This window comes from Salvelinus alpinus, chromosome 27, assembly GCF_045679555.1.
Source record: "Salvelinus alpinus chromosome 27, SLU_Salpinus.1, whole genome shotgun sequence".
In the NCBI taxonomy this organism is placed as follows: domain Eukaryota; kingdom Metazoa; phylum Chordata; class Actinopteri; order Salmoniformes; family Salmonidae; genus Salvelinus; species Salvelinus alpinus.
The window spans coordinates 25,054,322-25,079,439 of NC_092112.1; the positions used below are offsets into that span (position 1 = coordinate 25,054,322).

Consider the following 25,118-nt stretch of genomic DNA (forward strand, 5'->3'; position numbering starts at 1 on the left):
TGTCCTCCGGAAGTTGTCATAATTACTGTGTAAGTCTATGGAAGTGGAGGAGGACCATGAGTAACCTAGGTTTTGTATTGAAGTCAATGTACCCAGATGAGGACGGAAACTAGCTGTCCTCCGGCTACATCATGGTGCTACCCTACAGAGTGCTGTTGAAGCTACTGTAGACCTTCATTGCAAAACAGTGTTTTTTAATCAATTATTTGGAATTATGAAAATTCACTAAGGAGGATGGTCCTCCCCTCAATGTAAATTGTCTGGGTGGCCATTTGATTAATTGTTCAGCAGTCTTATGTCTTGGGGGTAGAAGCTGTTAAGGAGCCTTTTAGACCTAGACTTGGCGCTCCGGTACAGCTTGTTGTGCGGTAGCAGAGAGAACAATCTATGACTTGGGTGACTTGAGTCTTTGACCATTTTTTGGGCCTTCCTCTAACACCGCCTAGTATATAGGTCCTGGATGGCAGGAAGCTTGGCCCCAGTGATGTACTGGGCTGTACACAGTACCCTTTGTGGTGCCTTACGGTTGGATGCCGAGCAGTTGCCATACCAGGCGGTGATGCAACTGGTCAGGATGCTCTCGATGGTGGAGCTGTATAAATTTGAGGATCTGGACACCCATGCCAAATCTTTTCAGTCTCCTGAGGGGGAAAAGGTGTTGTCGTGCCCTTTTCACGACTGTCTTGGTGTGTTTGGACCATGATAGTTTGTTGGTGATGTGGTCACCAAGGAACTTGAAACTCTCGACCCGCTCCACTACAGCCCCATCGGTGATCAGGCCTACCACTGTTGTGTCGTCAGCAAACTTAATGATGGTGTTGGAATCGTGCTTGGCCATGCAGTTGTGGGTGAACAGGGATTACAGGAGGGGACTAAGCACGCACCCATGAGGGGCCCCAGTGTTGAGGATCAGCGTGGCAGATGTGTTGTTACCTACCCTTACCAACTGGGGGTGGCCCGTCAGGAAGTCCAGTATCCAGTTGCAGAGGGAGGTGTTTAGTCCCAGGGTCCTTAGCTTAGTGATGAGCTTTGTGGGCACTATGGTGTTGAAAGCTGAGCTGTAGTCAATGAGCATTCTCACATGTGTAATATATTTCTGTATTTCCGTCTTTTCTTCACGCAAATGACAGGGATTTGGGCCTGGTCTTGGAGAAGCAGTATATCCTTCGGGCAGTGTGGAGTGCGATTGAGAATGCGTCATCTCTGGATCTGTTTGGGCGGTGTGCAAATTGGAGTGGGTCTAGGGTTTCTGGGATGATGGTGTCGATGTGAGCTATGACCATCCTTTCAAAGCACTTCATGACTTCCGACGTGAGTGCTACTGGGCAGTAGTCATTTAGGCAGGTTACCTTCACTTTCTTGTGCACTGGGACTATGATGGTCTGCTTGAAAAATGTTGGTATTACAGACTCAGACAGGGAGAGGTTGAAAATGTCAGTGAAGACACTTGCCAGTTGGTCAGCGCATGCTCGGAGTACACATCCTGGTAATCCATCTGGCCCTGCGGCCTTGTGAATGTTGACCTGTTTAAAGGTCTTACTCAAATCGTCTACAGAGAGCATGATCACACAGTCGTCCGGAACAGCTGATGCTCTCATGCATGTTTCAGTGTTACTTGTCTCGAAGCGAGCATAGAAGTAATTTAGCTCATCTGGTAGGCTCATGTCACTGGGCAGCTCGCGGCTGTGGTTTTCTTTGTAGTCTGTAATAGTTTGCAAGCCCTGCCACATCTGACGAGCGTCGGAGCCGGTGTAGTACGATTCGATCTTATTCCTGTATTGACGCTTTGCCTGTTTGATGGTTTATCGGAGGGCATAGAGGGATTTCTTATAAGCTTCCAGTTAGAGTCCCGCACCTTGAAAGTGGCAGCTCTACCCTTTAGCTGAGTGCGGATCTTGCCTGTAATCAATGGCTTCTGGTTGGGGTATGTACGTACAGTCACTGTGGGGACGACATCATCGATGCACTTATTGATGAAGCCAGTGACTGATGTGGTGTACTCCTCAATGCCATCAGAAGAATCCCGGAACATATTCCAGTCTGTGCTAGCAAAACAGTCCTGTAGCTTGGCATCGGCTTCAGCTGATTATTGACCGAGTCACTGGTGCTTCCTGCTTTAGTGTGCTCCGTTCACATGCCATTATGTTCCCCTGGCGTCAAGTAAAAACTGACTTGAAGAGGGAACTATCAGTGCACCATGATGTCATAAATCAGTCAAGAAAAAGTAAATGGGACTAATATTCAATTCACACAGCAACAAGTGTTGCTAGCTGCTTCTAGAAAGTAATTCAAGCACTCAGATGTGTAATGTTATTTTCAGATCAGGTTTATTTGCCCAAGAAACCAAACCACTTAAATAGGTTTAAGTGCCCAAATTAAGTTCAGTATTGTTCTGCTAAAACAACCCAGGGAACAAGACACTATATTGGTGTATATGTTGAGAGTGCCGTGCCTGCTTCTATAAATAAACTCTCATAGGAAAGCATGCAGGGTACTTTCACAATGGTTATTCAGCAGTTTGGAAACCCTGCCCAAAAATAAGAAATACTACTTTATTTTTTAGAAATGAGTGCAATATGGAGGAAGGAGACAAGCCCCCAGCCCCGACAGGAAATGTGAGTAATCTGGCAGAAAGAATCCTCGGCTTTTGATACTTTAGTTTCTGTTCACACTAGCATATTTCAGAGATTGAGTACCATGGCCCAGGGGGAAAGTGCAAGAACAGAATTTGAATTGATCCCATCCAGGTTGACACACAGGGAGCTGCCTGCTTCCTACAGTGCCAGTTGCCTCAACTAGCCTCACACTTCCTGTTTGGCCTCTTGTTAAAAATAAAAAATAAATAAGGAACTTGTTTTCTAACAAGATAACTTGATTTTAACAAGAGGGATTTGTTTTCTGTCAAATGAATGATCTTAATTCCATTTACCTTATATTACACAAATATCATCTGGCAACAGCACCAAGAACAGATCACCTGGCAACAGCACCAAGAAGACACATTTGAGAAGTCATGCAATAACTGTGATGGTCATGGAATTTTGGGTTTTGGTTATTTGTTAGGCAAATATCCACGGTCAAAGTAATAACTGTTCAAATAGCTCAATTAAGGTGTGCAATTTTCTCCTCTCATCTCTGCTTGCAGTGTGCAGCTGTTGCACACATACACTGAGTTGACTTAACATTAAGAACACCTTTCCATGACAGACTGACCAGGTGAATCCAGGTGAAAGCTATGATCCCTTATTGATGTCACTTATTAAATCCACTTCAATCCGTGTGGATGATGGTGAGGAGACAGGTTAAAGACGGATTTCTAAGCCTTGCGACAATTGAAACATGAATTGTGCATGTGTGCCATTCACAGAGTGAATGGGCAAAGCAAAAGATTTAAGTGCCTTTGAACAGGGTATGGTAGTAGGTGCCAGGCGCACATGTTTTTGTCAAGAATTGCAACGCTGCTGGGTTTTTCACACTCAACATTTTCCGTGTGTATCAAGAATGGTCCACCACCCAAAGGACATTGAGCCAACTTGACACAACTGTAGGAAGCATTGGAGTCATCATGGGCCAGCATCACTGTGGAACGCTTACGACACCTTGTAGAGCGCTTACGACACCTTGTAGAGCATGCCCCGATGAATTGAGGCAGTTCTGAGGGCAAAAGGGGGGGGGGCTCAATATTAGGAAGGTGTTCTTAATGATTTGTCCACTCAGTGTATTTTACGTTTGCTAGCCTAGCATGGATTTCAACTTCAGTTTTCATCACTTTGTCTCAGATTCACATTCACTTGTAAATGTCCACACTCACCAAGAATGAGATTTGGTAGTTAATTTCAACAGAAATGGTGGCCTTTAGCATCGTTCTTGCATCTTTACAAACCGGACAAAACATATAGCCAGAGCACTATGCATAAGGTAGTACAGACACAGATCATGTTACAGCATCAAAGGGAGCGCATTTAAGGAGAGAGCACATTTTTAAGGAGAGAGCGCACATTGGAGGAAGGAGACAGAGACAATTTGACGGATTAAGGTAGAAAAACAATTGGTTATAATAATCATTAATTTACCCTACTGCTATTTGGTATATTGGATATATTTACTTAAAAATACAATAAAATGTATGTATTAGAAAGGTTATGACTGTTATTTACTGACTGCCTAATCATGCTAATATTAATCTGAATCAATCTCAAACAATGCCAATGTCTACAGCCAAAAACTGCTTCCCTTGCCCTACTGCCAACTTATGCTGGCACACCTGACACCACATACCCAAACTGCTGATAAAACCTGACTGAGTACTTTGATCAACCAACACTCTACACCACTCCATTTTTCCAATAAAGACTGGATTCCCTGGACAGTAGTGCGGCTGGTGATATAATTTCTCCTGACCTGATGCTCTGTAGTCCAAATGGACCGCCACCATACACACGAGCATGGATAAACAACTTAGTTGACAACCAATGGGAGCAGAGAACGACAGCCGCCAGCCAGCCTTCAGGTCAGACCAGAGTGCATGTGGGATCTTGTGCAGGAATCCTCTGGCTGTCAAAACAATGCTGAATGTGGTATGTGTAAGGCTATACGGGAATGTAGAATGACTGATAACCTTTGAAACCAATACTCTATAGGTGCTTCTCCAAAATAGCATGAGCTCTTATTCAATGACACCAACTTGATTTTACATTCAATATTATGTTTAATTTAATACAAAAGCCACTTGGTATCATATGAGATTAAAGAATGTTGTTTGGGGACTGTTGTTCCCTCCAGAAGAGATGTACTGTATCACAACAACAGTTCACTTTCCTTTATGAAAGCCTCCCTCCAGGAATATGATGCTGCAGTTCAGTACTTCCTTTTGGGATGAACTGAAATGAGTAGGGGACGGGTGAGGGTGAAACATCAGACTTTCTTGTCTAGAGATTTACATGGTAGGATTTGGGATGTAATAGATACAGACTCTCAAAATGGCAAACAGACCAACTAAACTGAATGGAACACACACTGGGCCCCTGCTGTGAGGTACAGAAACACATTTAGTCAGTCAGTCAATGGTTCAGATCAGCTCAAAGTGGAGCGACTTTAGTTGGGTGATAAACAATGACTTATGTCAAGGTAATACTGTTCTCAGAATCATTTTTAACATGACTAATACCTCTTCCCAGCACAGTTACAGGTGGCAGTCAGTGCAAGAGTGTTGTCCTCTGGTCACCAACATAGAGTAAAAAAGCCTTAAAACCTTTACACCTTTTTAACAGTAGCCTACACCACCGGCTCACCTCATGTGGCTTGAACATGTGGTTTGACCTTTATCTATTGATGGGATTGATTTATTTAACCTTTATTTTGACAGGGAAGTCATACTGAGACCAGGGTGTATTTTACAGATGAGCCCTGCAGAAATACATTAAACACATACAGTGCATTGGGAAAGTATTCAGACCCCTTCCTTTTTTCCACATTTTGTTACGTTACAGCTTTAAACTAAAATTGATCAAAATAAGCTCAGGTGCATCTTGTTTCATTGATCATCCTTGACATGTTTCTATAACTTTTTAAAAATTTCAGCTTAATATTGCGGAAAGAATGTTGCTTCCATCAATGTAATTGTCTGCATCATTTCCAATCCCCCATATATTTTTGGGGGTAAATATATATATCCATATACATACACGCATGCATACATATACACATATATACATACCTATATAGACATACATACTTTTTAAAGAATATACCTTTATTATTCTCCGCAAACTCGACCACCCTTCCCCCAATTGGAGTAAACCAATAAACACTTAGGCTTTTACCTTCAGTTTATATATCTTATACACATTTTACAGACACAATCTATTTTACAATAGTTATATTTTGTTTGTTTTTAGTCCTTCCTCTATTTCTGATGTCCATCCAGTTTGATTTCTTTTTGTAATGGTGCTATTTCACAAAAGTTCTGAACCTATATACATTTTACAGACCCCGTATGTTTTACATTGGTTATCTTGTTATTAGTCCCACCCTTCAGCTCCATTCAACCCCTCCCATCTATCTCTCAACATCATCCATTTCGGATTTCTATTTGCCATATATTTTTCAACTGTGCAGTGATGCTTCACAAAAGTAGTGAACCTTTCTATTCTCATAGCTTCTACAGATTGTAAATTAAAAATAAACATTTTTGCTAAAATTATTATATTATTGATTGATTGATTATGGCTTTTCCAAACACCCAGTATTGCTATCTGCGTTAGTTCTAGGCAAATGTTGCAATTCTTCAGCCATTCCTGGACCTGTGACCAAAAATGGACAATACCAAAATAAATCAAATTAAGCTCAGGTGCATCTTGTTTCATTGATCATCCTTGAGATGTTTCTATAACTTGATTGGAGTCCACCAGTGGTAAATTAAACTGATATACACTATCATTCAAAAAAAATTGGGGTCACTTAGAAATGTCCTTGTTTTTGAAAGAAAAGCAAATTTTTTGTCCATTGAAATAACATAGAATTGATCTGAAATACAGTGTAGACATTGTTAATGTTGTAAATGAGTATTGTAGCTGGAAACAGCAGTTTTTTTATGGAATATCTACATAGCCGTACAGAGGCCCATTATCAGCAACCATCACTCCTGTGTTCCAATGACACGTTGTGTTAGCTAATCCAAGTTTATAATTTTAAAAGGCAAATTGATCATTAGAAAACCCTTTTGTAGTTATGTTAGCACAACTGAAAACTGTTGTTCTGATTAAAGAAGCAATAAAAGTGGCCTTCTTTAGACTAGTTGAGTATCTGGAGCATCATCATTTGTGGGTTCGATTACAGGCTCAAAATGGCCAGAAACAGAGATCTTTCTTCTGAAACTCATCAGTCTATTCTTGTTCTGAGAAATTATGGCAATTCCATGCGAGAAATTGCCAAGAAACTGAAGATCTCGTACAACGCTGTGTACTACTCCCTTCACAGAACAGCGCAAACTGGCTCTAACCAGAATTGAAAGAGGAGTGGGAGGCCCCAGTGCACAACTGAGCAAGAGGACAAGTACGTTAGATGTCTAGTTTGAGAAACAGATGCCTCACAAGTCCTCAACTGGCAGCTTCATTAAATAGTACCCACAAAACACCAGTCTCAACGTCAACAGTGAAGAGGCGACTCCGGGATGCTGGCCTTCTAGGCAGAGTTGCAAAGAACCCATAATGACATCTAATTTCTGGGTTAAGTCAATAGCCACTGCTGCGTTTACTCAGCGAGGTTACAACATGTGAATATCAAACATGGATCAGAACAGCTATTTGATATACTGTGAACATGTGTTTCCACTTGCACATTCCTGATGCACGTATTTACATGTTCTGTGAATGCTCCTTTCTTATGTCATTCATAATGTGGGAATTCATTGCAGTTCAGCTTTTCCAAAAAAGGAGTGAAGTGGTCAGGCATCTAGTTCATTGTATACAAAAGCTTTTTTTCTCTCTCTTTCCTTGTGATTCCATTCCTAAAATGTCCTGTTGTAGGAACATGATAAAGACGTTGGCAATCTTTAGGGAGCTTCTGTCATTTCAACGAAGCTTGTGTACATTTTGAACAGATACAAAAAGGGTTTCTGGGAACCACTTCCCACCTCCCATGAGAAGTATACAGAAAATTCCACAGAGGCCCTGTGGAAAATAGCCAAACCAAAAAAAGGGAACATATTGAGTTCTGTTTACACAACCAATAATGTTATGTTATGACAACCAACAACGGGTAAGCTGTGATGTCAGCTAAGTCTATACAACACAGGTGTTTTATAATTTCTTCACCTAGAAAATGTCCTATTGTATTATGGAGTATACAAAACACCTGCTCTTTCCATGACAGACTGTGAAAGCTATGATCCCTTATTGATTTCACTTGTTAAATCCACTTCAATCAGTGTAGCTGAAGGGGAGGACACAGGTTAAAGAATGATTTCTAAGCCTCGAGACATGGATTGTGCATGTGTGCCATTCAGAGGGTGAATGGGTAAGACAAAATATTTAAGTGCCTTTGAAGGGGGTATGGTAGTAGGTGCCAAGCACACTGGTTTGTGTCAAGAACTGCAATGCTGCTAGGTTTTTCACACTCAACAGTTTCCTGTGTGTATCAAGAATGGTCCATCACTAGGGCTGTTACGCTTCACCGGCGGTCACGAGTCATGACGGCAGTCAAATTCCACGTGACCGTTTAGTCATGGTAATTAGGTTTCTCCAAGCTCTGATGCTGCTGATGGTCATTAGTAGCCTACCAAACTTGCTAACTGCCTGGTACTCAGCACTCTATAGTCCCTCTAATCACTCTGACATCAATGCAAAAGTGATCAGAAATCTAATCAAACACTTCATGAGAGCCCAAGAGCTCATGTTGCGCAACATTTCTATAGGTTATGCAATTGCATGAGAAAATAGAGTGATGGCCTCTATTAAAAAGAGGAGGATCCCATCAGCTTTCTATAGGCTAGGCCTACTATATTTATACTGAACAAAAATATAAAAGCAACATGCAACAATTTCAAAGATTTTACTGAGTTACAGTTCATATAAGGAAATCAGTCAATTGAAATAAATGTAATAGGCCCTAATTTATAGATTTCACATGACTGGGCAGGGGTGCAGCAATGGGTGAGCATTGGAGGGCATAGGCCCACCCACTTGGCAGACAGGCCCACCCACTGGGGAGCCAGGCCCAGCCAATATGAATGATCATTCTGTTTAATCAGCTTCTTGATATGCCACACCTATTAGGTGGATGGATTATTTTGGCAAAGGAGAAATACTCACTAACACAGATGTAAACAAATTTGTGCACAACATTTGAGAGAAATAAGCTTTTTTGTGAGTATGGAAAATGTCAGGGATTTTAAAAATGTCAGCTCATGAAACATGGGACCAACACTACATGTTGCGTTTATATTTTTGTTCAGTGTATTTCTCAACTTTCCTAATATTAAGCACATTGCTTCTCTTTACAACAGGAGTATAGCCTACCTGGCTGCCATGAAAATGAACCACGGGAAAAGCATCCTCCATTTGCTATTGATGATGCTATTGCATAGATGACATGTATTTTTTCCCCTGCCCCTGTTTTGAGCTGGTGCATGATATTGGTCCTTTCTAAATCAAATTTCACACATATTATTTAGTATATGTAAAGACAAGATTAAATCAAAAACAGTCTGATGGGTCACAATATTAGCCTATCACTTGTGAATTATATATTATTACTTGTGAATGATGCCCAGCTTGTGTGCAGTAAGGCAAGAAACAGCTAATGACTTTTTTTTGCAACTTTTACAAATCATAGTCGCACACCTCATGTAACCTAGCTCATAGGCTTATATGTTTTCATAAGGTTTGTATCACAACTAAATGGCCAAGAAACTTATTAAAATGAAGCCCATTAATCCACTTTACAATGGGTGTAGAGCATACATTTGCAACACATGAGTTTCAAGTTTGGGGAAGATAATTTTCACCATAAAAACGCACCTTTTATAATAAAAGCATGACAATCATAATCGCATTTGCGGTCAATTTTGAGAATGGTGTTTTCCCACAAATCTTCCCGCTAATGAGAGACATGGGCAATATGGTGGCTAGGAATTGCCAGGGACCTCACGATATGATATTATCATGATACTTAGGTGCCGATACGATACGTATTACGATTCTATATGCATTGCGATTCAATACTGCGATTTTATTGCGATTTGATGTTCCAAACATATTTCTCACTAGGCTGTCTGCTGCAGAGAGACAAAAGAGAGCTTGTTTGATCAGTCAGGTTAATAAAAGTGCTGAAAACATGTTGGCTCACTATTTAAAAAGAAGATGGAGAATAAATGATAGGAGGAAAAATACCGGAGTTTTGACGCAGGCATAGACAACTAGCGCTAGCGAACGCTACCTACAGTTGTAAAAAATATATAGTACCAATCAAAGGTTTGGTCACGCCAAGAGTGTGTAAAGCTGTCATCAAGGCAAAGGGTGGCTACTTTGAAGAATCTCAAATATAAAATATATTTTGATTTGTTTAACACTTTTTTAGTTACTACATGATTCCATTTGTGTTATTTTATAGTTTTAATGTCTTCACTATTATTCTACAATGTAGAAAATAGTAAAATAAAGGAAAACCCTTGAATGAGTAGGTGTGTCCAAACTTTTGACTGGTACTGTATATATATAAATATATGTATGTATATTTTTTACAAATCGATACTTGAAGTCAAATATAGATATAATATCATCCAAAAATAATATTGCAAAATGTAATTATCGATTTCCCCTCCCCCAAACATCACTAATGGGCAAGGGAGGAAATGTACTTTCGTTTGAGTCAAAAGGTTCAGTTCACTTCTGAAGTGTAAGGGGAATTTGAACCTCCACCCAAACTAAGCAAAACGATCCATGACGCTAGGGAGCCTCACTTCTAGGGGCACATAATGGTAAAGGAAAATGTGTGTGGGAAAATGATCCCCCTTCCCCACTTTGTGGAGCAAATGAGACATTCCCCCATTGAGACTCTCTAGTGCCCAATGGATTCCAGGTTGACAAATGGCTAGGCTATAGGCATTGTGAAAAGAAGTAGGCTGGGGAAAGTAGTTCATTTAATACTTCTAAACATTGACATGTAAAACCAGTCACACAATCTATGTGCAGTTTTCTGTGTACTCATGGCAACCACAATAGAAGCCCCATTAGAGACAACTGGTGTGGCATGTGGATTAATGTGCATGGGCCCATTCCCACCCACTGCAATGGTTATAGAACAGTAGTGAACCTGTTCTACTTTGGTGATATATGGTATGTGTTGTAGGCTGGGGTTTGATGGCTGGAGTTTGATTCAGAAGAATAGACAATGACAAAGGTAGATTTGTTTTGGGTCTGATAGTTTGAGGGCAACACATTCAATAGCCCATCACATGCATGCTGCATGTCACCACCACCTCGTACCTGCATTATAGAACTGGTCAAGCACACACGTCTCTCCAAAGTCGATCTTTCCAAAGTGTATGATTTCCAGTTTACTTCCCACGGAGTCGCAAGCGTCTTTCAGGCAATGCAGGGCCATGTTCTCTGCGGTGTGCGGCTGAGTGAGCTCGCTGTTGACGACATATGCCACCGTGACAGCCCTGCTTTTACATTTCACCGTAGACAACAAGCCGCCACTGTCCTTCGGGCAGCTCAGAATATTAGGAATGATGCTTCCGCTGACCACCGAGTCGTGCCAGAATGTCCCAGCCGCGGGAATGGGGACACCGCTCACGCTCTCTTCCCGGGAGCCAGCAGAGTCCCCGCAGGCACCCTCAGGGCCCGAGCCAGGACCAAAGGAGGGAACCGACAATGATATCCCTTCATCTTGACTCATTTTTTCAATGTCTGTTTTGGTTGACAATCACTCTTATGTGTTCTTATGGATCCTCAGTTGCTCGACATCTCCATACATCCAAAGTCAACATTACGCACGTTTCCTCACATACATTCTATGCACAAGGCATGCAAGATATTTCAACACAGGTAAACAGTCTGGTGAAGTGGATCAACCTCCTGTATATTCATGTCTGGTTTCGCATGAAATTGTGCAATCTGCAATAATAAACCAAGATAGTGGGCACTACAACCATTGAAAATCAGTGTTACTGTTAAGTCACGACACATATGCTACTCATATACAGCTAACGATCCTATGGCAAGGAACAGTTACCACTGAATTGTAACATTCTTGTGCGTCTCGAAATCGACTCTTCATAGTTTCCGAAGTTAAGCACGAGCGCAGGTTGCAATGGTTACAAACCCACGGTGAGCTTGTTGGTAGATCCACCGTTCTAGAAAGCAGATCAGGGTTGTGTGCAGCACCGCAATAATTTAGAAATCATGCACGTAGAATAATTCATGCCAACAAGACAATTATATCCAGTCCCCGAACCTGCCCTATTTCCACTATTATCTTCCTTGCAAAAGCTCACGCACACTGGGTGGAGGTTGAGCGTTGTTTACGGGCGGTGTCATGACCATATTTGGAACAGTTGGAGCGTATTCCCCCTTAAAGCCACAGTCGGGCAATTTTTCCAGTAAGAATAAGATTTACAGTAATTTTAACTAATGAATCACTCTCCTTGATTTTGAGGTACATGACTTAAAAACAGGCCTACCCTGATTAGAATACTACAAGTATATTACCTTATCATCCATCAATGTTCTTGTAAACACATTGTAACTTCAAATCATATAAAAAATAATACTGCTGCTCTCATGGAATGTCATTCCTATACATCACAGTAATCAAGTGCTACAGTATTTGATTTGCAAGTGAACATTACACTTGCTCCTAGTGTTATCACTATACCAGAATTTTTACTTCGGTACCGATACCAGGTTTAGTATCACGATACTCGATACCATCACGATACTCAATACCAAAATGATACCAAAACAATACCAAGATAAAAAAATGAATAAATAAAGTGTGTTAGCCAAAGTCACAGAATGGTACTTGATCCAAACATATCTTTTGAGTTCAATATCAGTACATTTAACAATTATTGAATGAATGCATTAAATGAATCAATTATACAATCACACAATCAATTTTACTGTTTATTATTATAATTTTTTTACCAATATAACTACATACCAAAATGATAATAATTTATTTGAATGGTAAATCTCTAGTCTATTGATACATTGGATAAATCAAGATTTAGCCTAGGCCTATTTACAATACAGGTGAATGCATATTCAATAGTTATTGAGTTTGTTTGGGCTGATTTCATGTGGCTACAGATGAAAAACAATATATTTTCCTTACATTTGGGACATATTTTAATGTACTGATCAACAACATTTGCATAGAAGAAGCAATCTCTCATTTTATAAAAGAGTGCGCTGTGTCTTTAAGATCCATGACATCATTCACACACGCACTCAGTTCAGCCTTGAGCAAAGATGATCCATAGAGATAGATAGAGGACTCATCTTTATGTTTGTGCCATTATAGTGTCTGTGACAGCATGGACAGTGCCATTGAGGCTACAACCATAGGAATCCCCACACATTTGATTACTTTCAAAGATATTTATAACTAACCCAAGATAGTTTATCTGTGTCGTTTACAGTGGGAGCAAATGAAGCATGGTGAAATTGATATAATGGCACCGGAGGGGATGGCTGCCATTTTATGGGCTCCTAACCAACTGTGCTATTTTGTTTGCTTTTTCACATTGTTTGTAACAAATTTTGTACATAATGTTGCTGCTACCGTCTCTTATGACCAAAAAGAGCTTCTGGATATCAGAACAGCGATAACCTTTTGAGGATCTGAGGACCCATGCCAAATCTTTTCAGTCTCCTGAGGGGGAATAAGCGTTGTCATGCCCTCTTCATGATTGTCTTGGTGTGTTTTGACCATGACAGATCGTTGGTGATGTGGACACCAAGGAACTTGAAGCTCTCAACCTGCTCCACTACAGCCCCGTTGATGAGAATCTTATATTGTCCCATGAAATTGGCCTAAAGCTTCTTAGTTTACAATTCAGTGATGGGTCCCTTTTGTAGGTATGTGGATCAATTTCCAATTGAGTTGGGCTCTCAATTTACTGTTGAGAGTTAGAATAGTAGCAGTGGGGAACCGTAACAGCCTTCTACACCTTCAGATCAGGCCTAAGGATTTATAAAAGGATTTATTGTTTTTTCTTTAAATAGATGTATGTAGTATTTTCTATAATTAAAATTATATTCTGATTTCATTTCTTCAGTTTGTGTTGGAAAGGGAAGGGTTAACACTGAAGTGAAAAAAACATCAAATCAATATTTTTCTTTGGTGGTGTCTGGGGAGAAAAATCTAGCTAGCTAAATCAGCCATTGGCTAGGCCCTCAGAAGCTAAACGGAAAACATCTCCCATTCAACTGCATTAGGGCATAGTTGTGGAGTGACTGTGAAATCAACCAACCACATTTTTAACTTGCAATGGGTGGGATGGTGTTTAAAATAATGTTTTTTTTAAACTTCCTAACTTCTGCCGTTTCTAAGGCCTACATGCAAAACATGTCACTCCTGAGAGCACAGCTCTAATTAAATTACATTAGGTTACCCACAGAAGCAGGCCAACCTATGCAAAATGCATAAATATGCACCTATTCAATAATATCAATACCTTCTGTATTTGTGCGTTTTCCATAGGTTGTCCTGCTTTTTTATTTTACGTTTATTTAAGTAGGCAAGTCAGCTAAAAACAAATTATTATTTTCAATGACAGCCTAGGAACAGTGGGCTAACTGCCTTGTTCAGGGGAAGAACGACAAATCTTTACCTTGTCAGTTTGGGGATTCAATCTTGCAACCTTTGAGTTACTAGTCCTAGTCCAACGCTCTAATAATACTAGACCCTCATTTGGGCAGACGGGGACCCCTTGTGGTCAGAGTAGCCTACCTGTGTGGTTCCATATTATTTGCCTACCTTCAAGCAAAATATAATTCATAGGGGTCTATATGGGATTTTAAAATAGCTCCCTTGTGAAATGTTTCTACCTTATTTACATTTAGCTTCAAAGAGACCCTTGAGATGTTTTATTACAACTGTTACAACTGTTGGATCTAGGAACACAAGCATTTCACTACACCCACAATAACATCTGCTAAATATGTGTATGTGACCAATACAATTTGATATGATTTGATTTGTTTACTCTGACATCATCACAACTGAGAGACAAAAACTCAAGAACTTAGCATGTCTAAGTGAATACCCCAGGTCATTGAATAGACACTGGGGGGTAGTACAGGCACATTCTAAACCCAGCATCCAGGGACAATGAAGGAAGTGTAAAATGCATGAGCGTTTAGAGAGCTACAAGGGAGAGAATTCTGGAGGGAAAACGTTTACTACAGGTGAAGCACTTTGTTCAAATCATGAGGTACTATTAAAGGGATTTGAATATTTTCGCTTACTTTTGAGTTTACATCTGGCCTGATCCATTTTTTTATCTTCCACATGTGATATCTGATAATCTAACTAGCCTACGGCCTATGTTATCAAAGTTAAAGCCTTCTCAATACCATTGATAAAACATATCACACTATGTTGTTGATATGAATGTCTCACACTTTAGTCACCCCCCAAGAACAACACGAGCCAGTCAAGACTTTTTTTAAAGCAAATAAGTAGATGAAAAGAGCCCTTTGTGGAAAGTCTGAGGGGGATTTACAAGTTTTAGACCCAATGGCTCTTTAATTTCTTCTGGAAAACAACCAAAGACCCTGCTAATCAGTGACAGGAAAAGGATTTGTGTTAATCAGCCAATTACTGTAAATATTTTTGTGGCTTATCTTTTGGTATGAGGTAAGTCCCATTTCCCGATCACCATCATAGGTGTCTGTGTTGTCTTAGATGTTTACACAGGCCCAGTTCAGTGTGATGTGAGTTTTCCCAGTGACGGGACACTGATAGTGAGTGTTAAAGCACAACCTATTGGGCACGCCACGTCATTTCAACGTGGAAATGTGGGTCATTTTTGTTTGAGAGGTTGATCAATGAGTTTTCAACCTTTATTCACCCACTCAAAAAGACAGCCAGAAGTTTGTTGAATTCCCAATGTGTTATCACTATGTTTTCAACCATCTAAAAGCACAACCAAATTCCAATGGAAAAACAATGTCAGATTTTTTGTTTAGTTGTCATCTCAATGCATTTTCAACCATTTAAAAGCACAGCGAAGTTCAAACGGGAATACAATGTCAGATATTTTGTATTTATTAAACAGTTTAATATGTTATCACCATGCTTCATCAAATACCACAACCAAATGACCTGGATTATAGTTCTTGTAGAGATTACATTAAAAGTACATAGTTAAGTGATCAATACTGTTCGAGATTCTGCACAGATATTAATATTGTGAAGATCTCCACAGACCTGCGACCTTTGCGTGCTATTTTGAATATGCACACTTTCTAGGATTACTTAATAAGACTTTTATAGTTACAGTAACCTCAAAATGTGGCCACGGATGAGTTAATCATTTTAAGGTTTAATAAAAACAGTTACATTAGTTTGTAAGATAGCCTTACCTTTAGGCTATTTACTGTATTCCAAAAGTCATATTGAATTGTTTTAGGTTGTCAACGCAACCACATATCAACATTTGAAGGAGATGTATATTTTGGGCCACTGACTTAGTCTGACTTAAAAAAAAAATATATTTTTTATTTAACTAGGAAAGTCAGTTAAGAATAAAATCTTATTTTACAATGACGGCCTACCCCGGCCAAACCCTCCCCTAACCCGGACGCCGCTGGGCCAATTGTGCGCCGCCCTATGGGACTCCTATGAGACTCCCGATCACGGCCGGTTGTGATACAACCTGGGATTGAACCAGGGTTGAACCACGCCTCTAGCACTGAGATGCTGCGCGACTCGGGAGCTAAATTCCAATTTAATTCCAGTTTGTCTACAAATTAATAAATGATATGTTTGATTCACGTCTCCATCTCAACCAAAAATCCTAGTAAAAGAATAGGACTAAATCAAATCAAACTTTAAATGAAGTTTGATTTAATTTAGCCCAATTCTTTAACTTGTATTGTTGGTTGAAATGGAGACGTGAATCCAACATATTCATTATTAAAATGATCAAATTTGACATCAATCAAAGCTTGAAGAGCTAGTCCTATTTGTATTGTATACTTTTAGTTGACTTCGCAAATGCTATATAGGCCTAAATAGCATCATTGATCATATAGGACACAGAGTATGGTAACATTTCATCTACTCTGTTAAACCTGCCCTTTGGAATGACTTCGATAGCAACAGTGAATCTATTTAGTTATTTGGAAATCCAGTAGGAGATGCTGCCCAACCTATTGTTTTTGTTCTGATAGTGGATATAACGTTGAAGATCTGACATTGTTTCAAAGGTACAAATTTAACATATTTCATACAAGGGTTGTCCGTGTTGAAAATTGGTTACCATCATTCTGTGGTTGAAATTTCACAACTTTTTTCAAATCCTATGGATTTTCCTCATAGATTCCACATCACAATATGTTGACAAATTATGTTGAAACAGCATTGATTCAACCAGTTTGTTCCCAGTGGGAAGGATGCCAGTAAGGCTGCGTTTACACAGGCAGACCAATTCTGATCTTTTTCCACAAATTGTTCAAATCAAATCAAATCGATCTATAAAGCCCTTGTTTTCATCAGCAGATGTCACAAAGTGCTTATACAGAAACCCAGCCTAAAACCACAAACAGCAAGCAATGCAGATGTAGAAGCACGGTGGCTAGGAAAAACTCCCTAGAAAGGCAGGAAGAAACCTAGAGAGGAACCAGGCTCTGAGGGGTGGCCCGTCCTCTTCTGGCTGTGTTGGGTGATTATAAGAGTACCTGATCCTTCTTCAAGATCTTCAAACTTTCATACTGTAGATGACCAGCAGGGTCAAATAATTATCACAGTGATTGTAGAGGGTGCAACAGGTCAGCACCTCAGGAGTAAATGTCAGTTGGTTTTTCATAGGTTGAGACAGCAGGTGCAGTAGAGAGAGAGGGAGGGGGGTCGAAAACAGCAGGTCTGGGACAAGGTAGCATGTCCGGTGAACAGGTCAGGGTGCCATAGCCACATGCAAAACAGCAGAAACTGTATCAGTAGCACGGCCAGGTGGACTGGGGATAGCCAGGAGTCATCAGGCCAGGTAGTCCTGAGGCATGGTCCTAGGGTTCAGGTCCTCCCCCTCCGAGAGAGAGATTAGAGGGAGCATACTTAAGTTCCCACAGTACACCAGATAGGACAGACTGACCCTAGCGTCCCGGCACATAGAATATTGCAGCATAGACACTGGAGGCCGAGACAGGGGGGGTCAGGGGACACTGTGGCCCTGTCTGACAATAACCCCAGACAGGGCCAACCAGGCAGGATATAACCCCACCCACTTTGCCAAAGCACAGCCCCGACACCACCAGAGGGATATCAACAGACCACCAAGTTACTACCCTGAGACAAGGTTGAGTATAGCCCACAAAGATCTCCACCACACGAGCCCGAGGGGGCGCAAAACTGGACAATAAGATCATGTCAGTGACTCAGCCCACTCAAGTCGAGTACAGCGAAAAAAGCCTGGCACGACGTGATGCACCCCTCTTAGGGACGGCATGGAAGAGCACCAGTAAGCCAGTGACTCAGCCCCCGCAATAGGGTCAGAGGCAAATAATCCCAGTGGAGAGAGGGGAGCCGGCCAAGCAGAGACAGCAAGGGCAGTGGGTCACTCCAGTGCCTTGCCGTTCACCTTCGCACCGCTGGGCCAGTCTACACTCAATCATAGGACCTACTGAAGAGATGAGTCTTCAATAAAGACTTAATGTCGAGAACGAGTCTGCGTCTCTAACATGGATAGGCAGACCATTCTGTTAAAATTGAGATCTGTAGGAGAAAGCGCTGCCTCCAGCTGTTTGCTTATAAATTCTAGGGACAATAAGGAGGCTTGCGTCTTGTCACCGTAGCGTACGTGTAGTACAGGAGGCTGCTGAGGGGAGGACGGCTCATAATAATGGCTAGAACGGAGTGAATGGCATCAATTACATGGATACCAGTCCACTTCAGCTATTACCACAAGCCCATCCTCCCCAATTAAGGTGCCACCAACCTCCTGTGACGTGTATGTACGGCAGGACCAAATTGGAGAGATACTGTAGGTAGGTGCAAGTCCATGTAATGCTTTGTAGGTTGTAATACCTTGAAATCAGACCTAGCCTTAACAGGAAGCCAGCGTAGAGAGGCTAGCACTGGAGTAATATGATAAATGTTTTTGGTTCTTGTCAAGATTCTAGCAGCAGTATTAGCACTAACTGAAGTTTATTTAGTGCTTCATCCGGGTAGCAGGAGAGTAGAGCATTGCAGTAGTCTAATCTAGAAGTGTCAAAAGCACGGATGAGCTTTTCTGCCAAATGTTTTGAGAAAAATAAATCTGATTTTTGCAAAGTTACAAAGATGTAAATAATGAGTCTTTTGACCAACCAGATCAGCTCTTTTTCCAATAATTGTGCAAAAGAACAGAATTGGTCTGCTTGAGACTGCTCCTTTCCTCAGACACTGCCAGAGTCAGTTTCCTCAGTCTGCTGTCTGGTTAGTGTGTAAACACACGGACAGGGCAGGTAGCCTGCCGCACCCTCCGTGCAGAGAATAGAGAACTTTAGAAAAACGTGTCGGATGTCTGCTTGTGTTGTGGCTAAAAAGTGAGACAGACTACACTTTAGGCTTAGAGACTGGGTGGTCTGACAAAGCATGGACCTGGACCACACACAATCCAATGAGTGGAATTTCAGTGGTCTGACTGCTGTTGTTGAACTGAAAGTGTTAGCACATAACTGCTGTGTAAAAAACATATTAGTGGTTGAAGTCATATGTTCAAGTTTGGGACAACATCGGGGTATGATGAGGGGAGCAGTTCTGTAGGGTAGGCTACCGTTTCAAGCTCAGCTGGAACAACACAGTGAAAGAGTGGAGCAAAGAAAGGAAGGAAGGCATCATGTTTATATAAAAAATATAATATTTTATTCCAAACTACAAAAGTGAAAACATGTAACTTCTTTGTCACACTTCTCAATAAAATAGTACCAAAACTGTCACAGGAACAGTCAAACCCAGCAAATAAGCTATCAATAAACATATTGAAGCAAGAGAAAAAACAAAAAACAAACGTTTTTTAACTTTAAATTAACTTCAACAACTGTACAACAATATGTACAACATTTACAGCATCAATAATATCTAAAAAAGGAATGAATCTACAAATCCTCCAGTCTTTTTTGACAAAATACAGATTCCTTCCTTGCAACCTGTATCAGTCAGTCAAAGTCAAACACCTCTTTTCTCAGTGCTGTGGCAAACCCTCAAAGCATGCACACTACGCTCCTTGTCTGGGAGGACGGCTGTTTTTCAGCATGGGATAAACCATGACCTGTCATTAACACTGCAACAGTTAGGCTCTGCAAACAGTGAACTATACACAAGGGCACATTCAACTAGCACTCTGGTGCTGTAGCACTCTGGTGGGTAAAGGATTTAAGTGTCTCTACTGGGGTTAAAAGTTTTCACCCTTCGTTACTGCAAGTGCTCCGAGGTTGGAAACAACCCAGTTAGTTGGATCCACACCACAGTTTAGGGAGAGGGGAACATGGCATCAGCCAATTTGTGACAACAACATAGGTTGTCACATAGTAGAACAATAGTGCAGTATTTTTCTTGGGGCCGCAGAGCAGCCCCCTTGTCTTTAGGGAAAGTGGCCCTAAACATCCATCAATATACTCATACATATATACATTGAATATACGCATATAGGTTTCTGTCCTTGTACAAAATGCAAAATTAGAAAATTAGAAAATAACAAACGAAAAGAAAAACAAATATTGTGCTGCGAGATGAGATGGATATCTGTTGGATTCAAGTTAAGAGTCATTGGTTGTTTTTGCTCTTTGGTGATGTAATTATTTACGCCATGTCTCCAAGCATCTTCTTGTAGTACATGGACTCGAAGATGTCGTTCTCGCCGGGGCAGTTGTAGTGGCACGCACAGGTCTTGATGAACATCATCTGCTTCTTCATGACCTGGCCGTCGGGGCACTTGAACTCCATGGGCAGGGTGGTGGTTCTGTGGGGGGTGCAGCAACGACCATCGGTGCACACTCCGCAGAACTTGGGGCGGAAGGACTTGGTGGTGGTGCAGCCAGAGATCTCAAACTTCATGGGCTTGGACACTCTTGGTGTGCGGATGCATTTCTTTCCCTTCTGTAAGAGCAAAGCAAATCAAAACACAAACATTAGTGATCACTCCTGCATTCTTGATTAGAGGAAGTGTTTATATTGTAGTGAATGGGTAGGCTAGTTTGGGTAGTGGTTGAAGGATGTCTTTACCCTAATGCTTTGCTCCATGTGGGACTCGCAGGGCCTGACCATACATAGGCGGGACTGTTTCTCCAGGCGGCACTCGCGGTTGTCATTGGTGACTCTGGTAGAGATGCCCAGGCCGCAGGTCTTAGAGCAGGCGCTCCACTCAGTGGTCTGGACCAGGCAGTTCTCCCTCATCATGGAGGGGTCAGGCCCGTAGGTCTCCTCCTCTCTGTAAGCTGCAGGCAGAGAAGGGGAAGTGACATTAGACTCTTTATCTATCCCCACACTCAAAAGCTGACCAGATTACATCACTACAATGTAACTGTATGTCCAAGTGTCTAAGACTGAGACTCACCAGCGAGAACAGAGCCCACAAAGCTGTTTGTGTGTTGGGGGGCATCGCACACCCACTCCTCGCAGCACTTCCCGGGCACTTTGACGCGGTGGGGCATGGGGCAGTCAGGGCTGGGCAGGCGGATGTCCATGCTGCACAGGGGCACACAGCCCACGGCACCGTCCAGGCACGTGCACTGGTATTTACAGCTGCTCTGGAAGGACTCTCCACTCCTGTACATCATCCCTCCGATCACACAGGTGGCGCCACCCTTAGCTGTGGGAGGCGGAGGATAAGAAGAGAACGTCACATCTCCAGTCACACAAACATTAGCAGAGGAAAAAAATTATCTATGAGTCAATGTACTATAACTACAAAGAAGCCTGTTGAGAGAGACTCACCTGTACAGACTCCTATGCGGCGGTTGATGGGGGAGCCAAATTCACAGAAGAGTCCTTTGTGGGGGTCGCACACGTCCCTCTCTGTGCAGAACTCGCCCATCTGTTTGGCACACACCCTGCAGCAGCTGCAGGCATCGGGTACCAGGCTCACACCAGGAGGGCACTGGGGGGCCACATCGGGGCAACTACACTGCCCACTGCACTCCTGAGCCACAGCCTGAGGGGCAAAGAGATAGGAGCTCTGTTAGACCCAGATCAAAATGTCACAACTACTAACATTACAGTACATCAACACCAAGAGCTAGAGCATATAAAGCCTTATATAACTGTCTTAACAATATATCTATTTACATTTCAACTGCTGTAGTAATGGACTAGACATGCTGACACCTCATTGCGGTCTGTCTGGTACATGGTGCATTGACACAGCAATACAGTTCCCATATAACTTGAGTCTCAGTAAAAGTGTCTTACCAGGTAGGAGAGAGTGAGGCAGAAGAAAGAAATCAGTCTCATGTTCATTCCAGCAGACATTTTGCTTTTCTTTGTTTTTCTCTGAGTATCTTAGACACAAATAAGTCTTCAGGTTCTGCAAAAGTCTTCTTTAGTCTCTTGCGAGTAGTCAGGGAGTTTGTCGTCGGATCGAGTAGATCTTGTAAGAAATGTCTTGTTCTGGTTATTTTCTCTGTTGAGTTCTCGTAGTTCTCTTGGTCAAAGCTAGAGTTTAGCTTCAGTAGTATATCTGTTGCTGCTCTTGTTGCTCTCTCTTGGAGGAGGAGTTGTTCTGTGTCTGAAGCTAGGAGCTCTCCCTGCATTTATACACCCAGGGCTGCCGTGACGTGCCAATGGCTGAATGGAGTCCTGGACAAACATGGACATTCTTGGCATTCTTTCCTAGTTTCCTGCCCCCCTCTCTCTAGACCCCCCCCCCCCCCCCATCCCGCATTCCTCCTGTCTGAAATCAAAGTGCTGTCACATATCAAAATAAAAGTGCAGTCTTGGCACTATCCCTCAACTTTCCTTTTTATGTGTAACCGGCGGTTGTGTTCTATCCCGCAGAGACTGTAAACCTCCCCTATTATTGAGAATAGCTGCCTTGCTGTTCTCCTAGCTCATCACACATGGATTCTTCACTAGTGACTACAAATACTTTCAATACCTATTCTTACAGGTGTATTTTATTGTGAAACAATGGGCTGTAGTGTAGTTCACGGCTGGATTTAGTCACTGTTACTAAACGGTACCATTATAAAACCCCTGTACACCTTCAGGGGTGTTTTTTGTTTTAAAGAAAATAAAAGATTTATAACATTTTTTATTTAACCTTTATATATACACTGAGTATACCAAACATTATTAACACCTTCTTAATTTCTCCCCCCCCTCCCCATTGTCCCTCAGAACAGCCTCAATTCATCAGGGCATGGACTATACAAGGTGTCGAAAGCGTTCCACAGGGATGCTGGCCCATGTTGACTCCAATGCTTCCCACAGTTGTGTCAAGTTGTCTGGATGTCCTTTGGGTGTTGGGCCATTCTTGATACACACAGGAAGCTGCTGAGTGTGAAAAACCCAGCAGCGGTGCAGTTCTTGACACCAACCGGTGCGACCTGGCACGTACTATCATACCCCATTCAAAGGTACTTAAATATTTTGTCTTACCCATTCACCCTCTGAATGGCACACATACACAATCCATGTCTCAAATGTCTCAAGGCTTAAAAACCCTTCTTCAACCCGTCTCCTCCCCTTCATCTACACTGATTGAAGTGGATTTAACAAGTGACATCAATAAGGAATCATAGCTTTCACCTGGATTCACCTGGTCAGTCTATGTCATGGAAAGAACAGGTGTCCTTAAGTTTTGTATACTCAGTGTATATTATATTAGATTATGCAATATCCTTCACAAGTCTAATAAATCAGAGGTATTGAGATTTAATCAACCAAGTCCTTAAATGGGGGTTTGTATAAACCCCCATATATAAGACTCTTTCTCAGAAGTTCTAGTCTTTGGTTTCAATCATATACTTTTTTATAGCCATGTGCTTTTACCTCAATAAGAAAGTTTAGCCCATGGACTTTAAAGCAAAGGTGTTTCACATTCCAGGTGTGGGATCCTATTTTGCTCCATCAGGCTCTAGACACTGCACAGACTTGAGGATTGCAGGAAAGCGGCTAGACTCTGGGGTTTGTATATTTTTGATAAAAGGATCACACAAGCCCCAGACTCTCCACCTCAGTCTTATGAAAGGCAGCCCTGCTCCTCACCAGCCACCGAATCGGAAATGAAAAACTCCCAGAGAGAACTTGGAGCTGGAGGAATGCGCGGCTGCGCCAGCCGACATACTATTACTACATGCACACACCGACTGGGAGGAAGCGTGGCCTTATATGGGAATCTTCACGAGCAGCTTGTCTTTCCCTTTTTTCCCCGACGTGCTCTGAGCACACAGTACTGTAGGAGCTCCTCAGGGGCTGTACTGTCTGAAAAAGTTCTCTCTGGACAGTGTGTGGCATGGTAATGTTCCCTGTCTGTCAACACAGATTAATTCGTGGCCAAGCAGAGGCTGCCAGTTCCTTAACCCCGTTGTGTCAAAATAGTAGCAGTTTATCGCGTATTTGACTGTGTGCTCGATTTCCTGAACCAATAACAGTGTGGTGTGGCTTTCCTTTGCAGTATTGGGTGTCTGGATGAACTGAACTCCCCTCCACAGGGCAGTGTTCAATAAACCACTCTGTGTGAGGTAAAACTTAGCTGTATTAGCATCAGATTCCCTGTCTTTGGCTGTTGTCCTGGAGCTCTCCATTAGTGCTCTCTCTCTCCGTCCCCCCCACACCTCTCTCTCTCTCTGTCCCTTTCTCCCCCCACCTCTCTCTCTCTCTCTCTCTCTCTCTGTTCCCCCCTCTAGCTCTCCCCCTCTCCCCTCAGCCAGCGCCTGCTGGTGTACACCTTTTCCCTACGACATTCCTCACTCAATGGCACATAGGTAAATACTTTCAGGTCTGTTAACCTTTAATGTCATGCTCTCTGGTTTTCCATGGTGGCTAAAAGCGGTCTGAAACTCTAGCTTAGGCATGGCAAGTATTCCAAATTCAACATTCCACATTGGGTGCAGACAATAGCACAGCTATTTTCCCCTTTAGTGTCTGTACCCCCTTGAGGACAGGTATAGATAGGTACAGTATGTATATCCCATGGGATCATGACTTAGAGATTCCACTGACCGCGAGTCCAATTTGGAATAAGGGACAGGGTGCTAATGTTGGAGTGACAGGCAGCAGTTAGCTAGGGTCAGAGGTCAAGAGCTGGTGACGTAATGGAAAGGATTCCACATTCAGTGTAAATAAAGTAGCCAGCAGATATGTACTGTGGGATGTGGCAGACCTGACCATGTTACTAATTTTCCAATTTCCTGTACAGAGGAGGGTGTTGTGGTTAAATTGTTCCCATTAGCAAAAAATACAAACAG

The 25,118-nt window shown here is 42.0% G+C and overlaps 2 protein-coding genes across 2 annotated transcripts in view; both read right to left on the reverse strand.

Annotated features, from left to right (window-relative positions):
• The window catches only part of LOC139556228 (mitogen-activated protein kinase kinase kinase 5-like), a 58,825-nt gene extending 46,801 nt beyond the window's left edge, over window positions 1-12,024 (reverse strand). The window contains exon 1 of the mRNA XM_071369883.1: window positions 10,986-12,024. Within this exon, the coding sequence (XP_071225984.1) occupies window positions 10,986-11,400 (415 nt within the window). The 5' untranslated portion in view covers window positions 11,401-12,024. The remainder of the gene's footprint in view (window positions 1-10,985) is intronic.
• Window positions 12,025-19,552: 7,528 nt separating this feature from the next.
• LOC139556233 (CCN family member 2-like) lies at window positions 19,553-22,437 on the reverse strand. Its single transcript, XM_071369892.1, has 5 exons — window positions 22,120-22,437; window positions 21,646-21,862; window positions 21,266-21,520; window positions 20,935-21,146; window positions 19,553-20,808 (listed from the first exon to the last, which is right to left on the reverse strand). The coding sequence occupies exons 1-5, from the start codon at window positions 22,177-22,179 to the stop codon at window positions 20,512-20,514; spliced, it is 1,041 nt and encodes a 346-aa protein (XP_071225993.1). The 5' UTR covers window positions 22,180-22,437; the 3' UTR covers window positions 19,553-20,511.
• Between the last annotated feature and the right edge of the window lie 2,681 nt (window positions 22,438-25,118).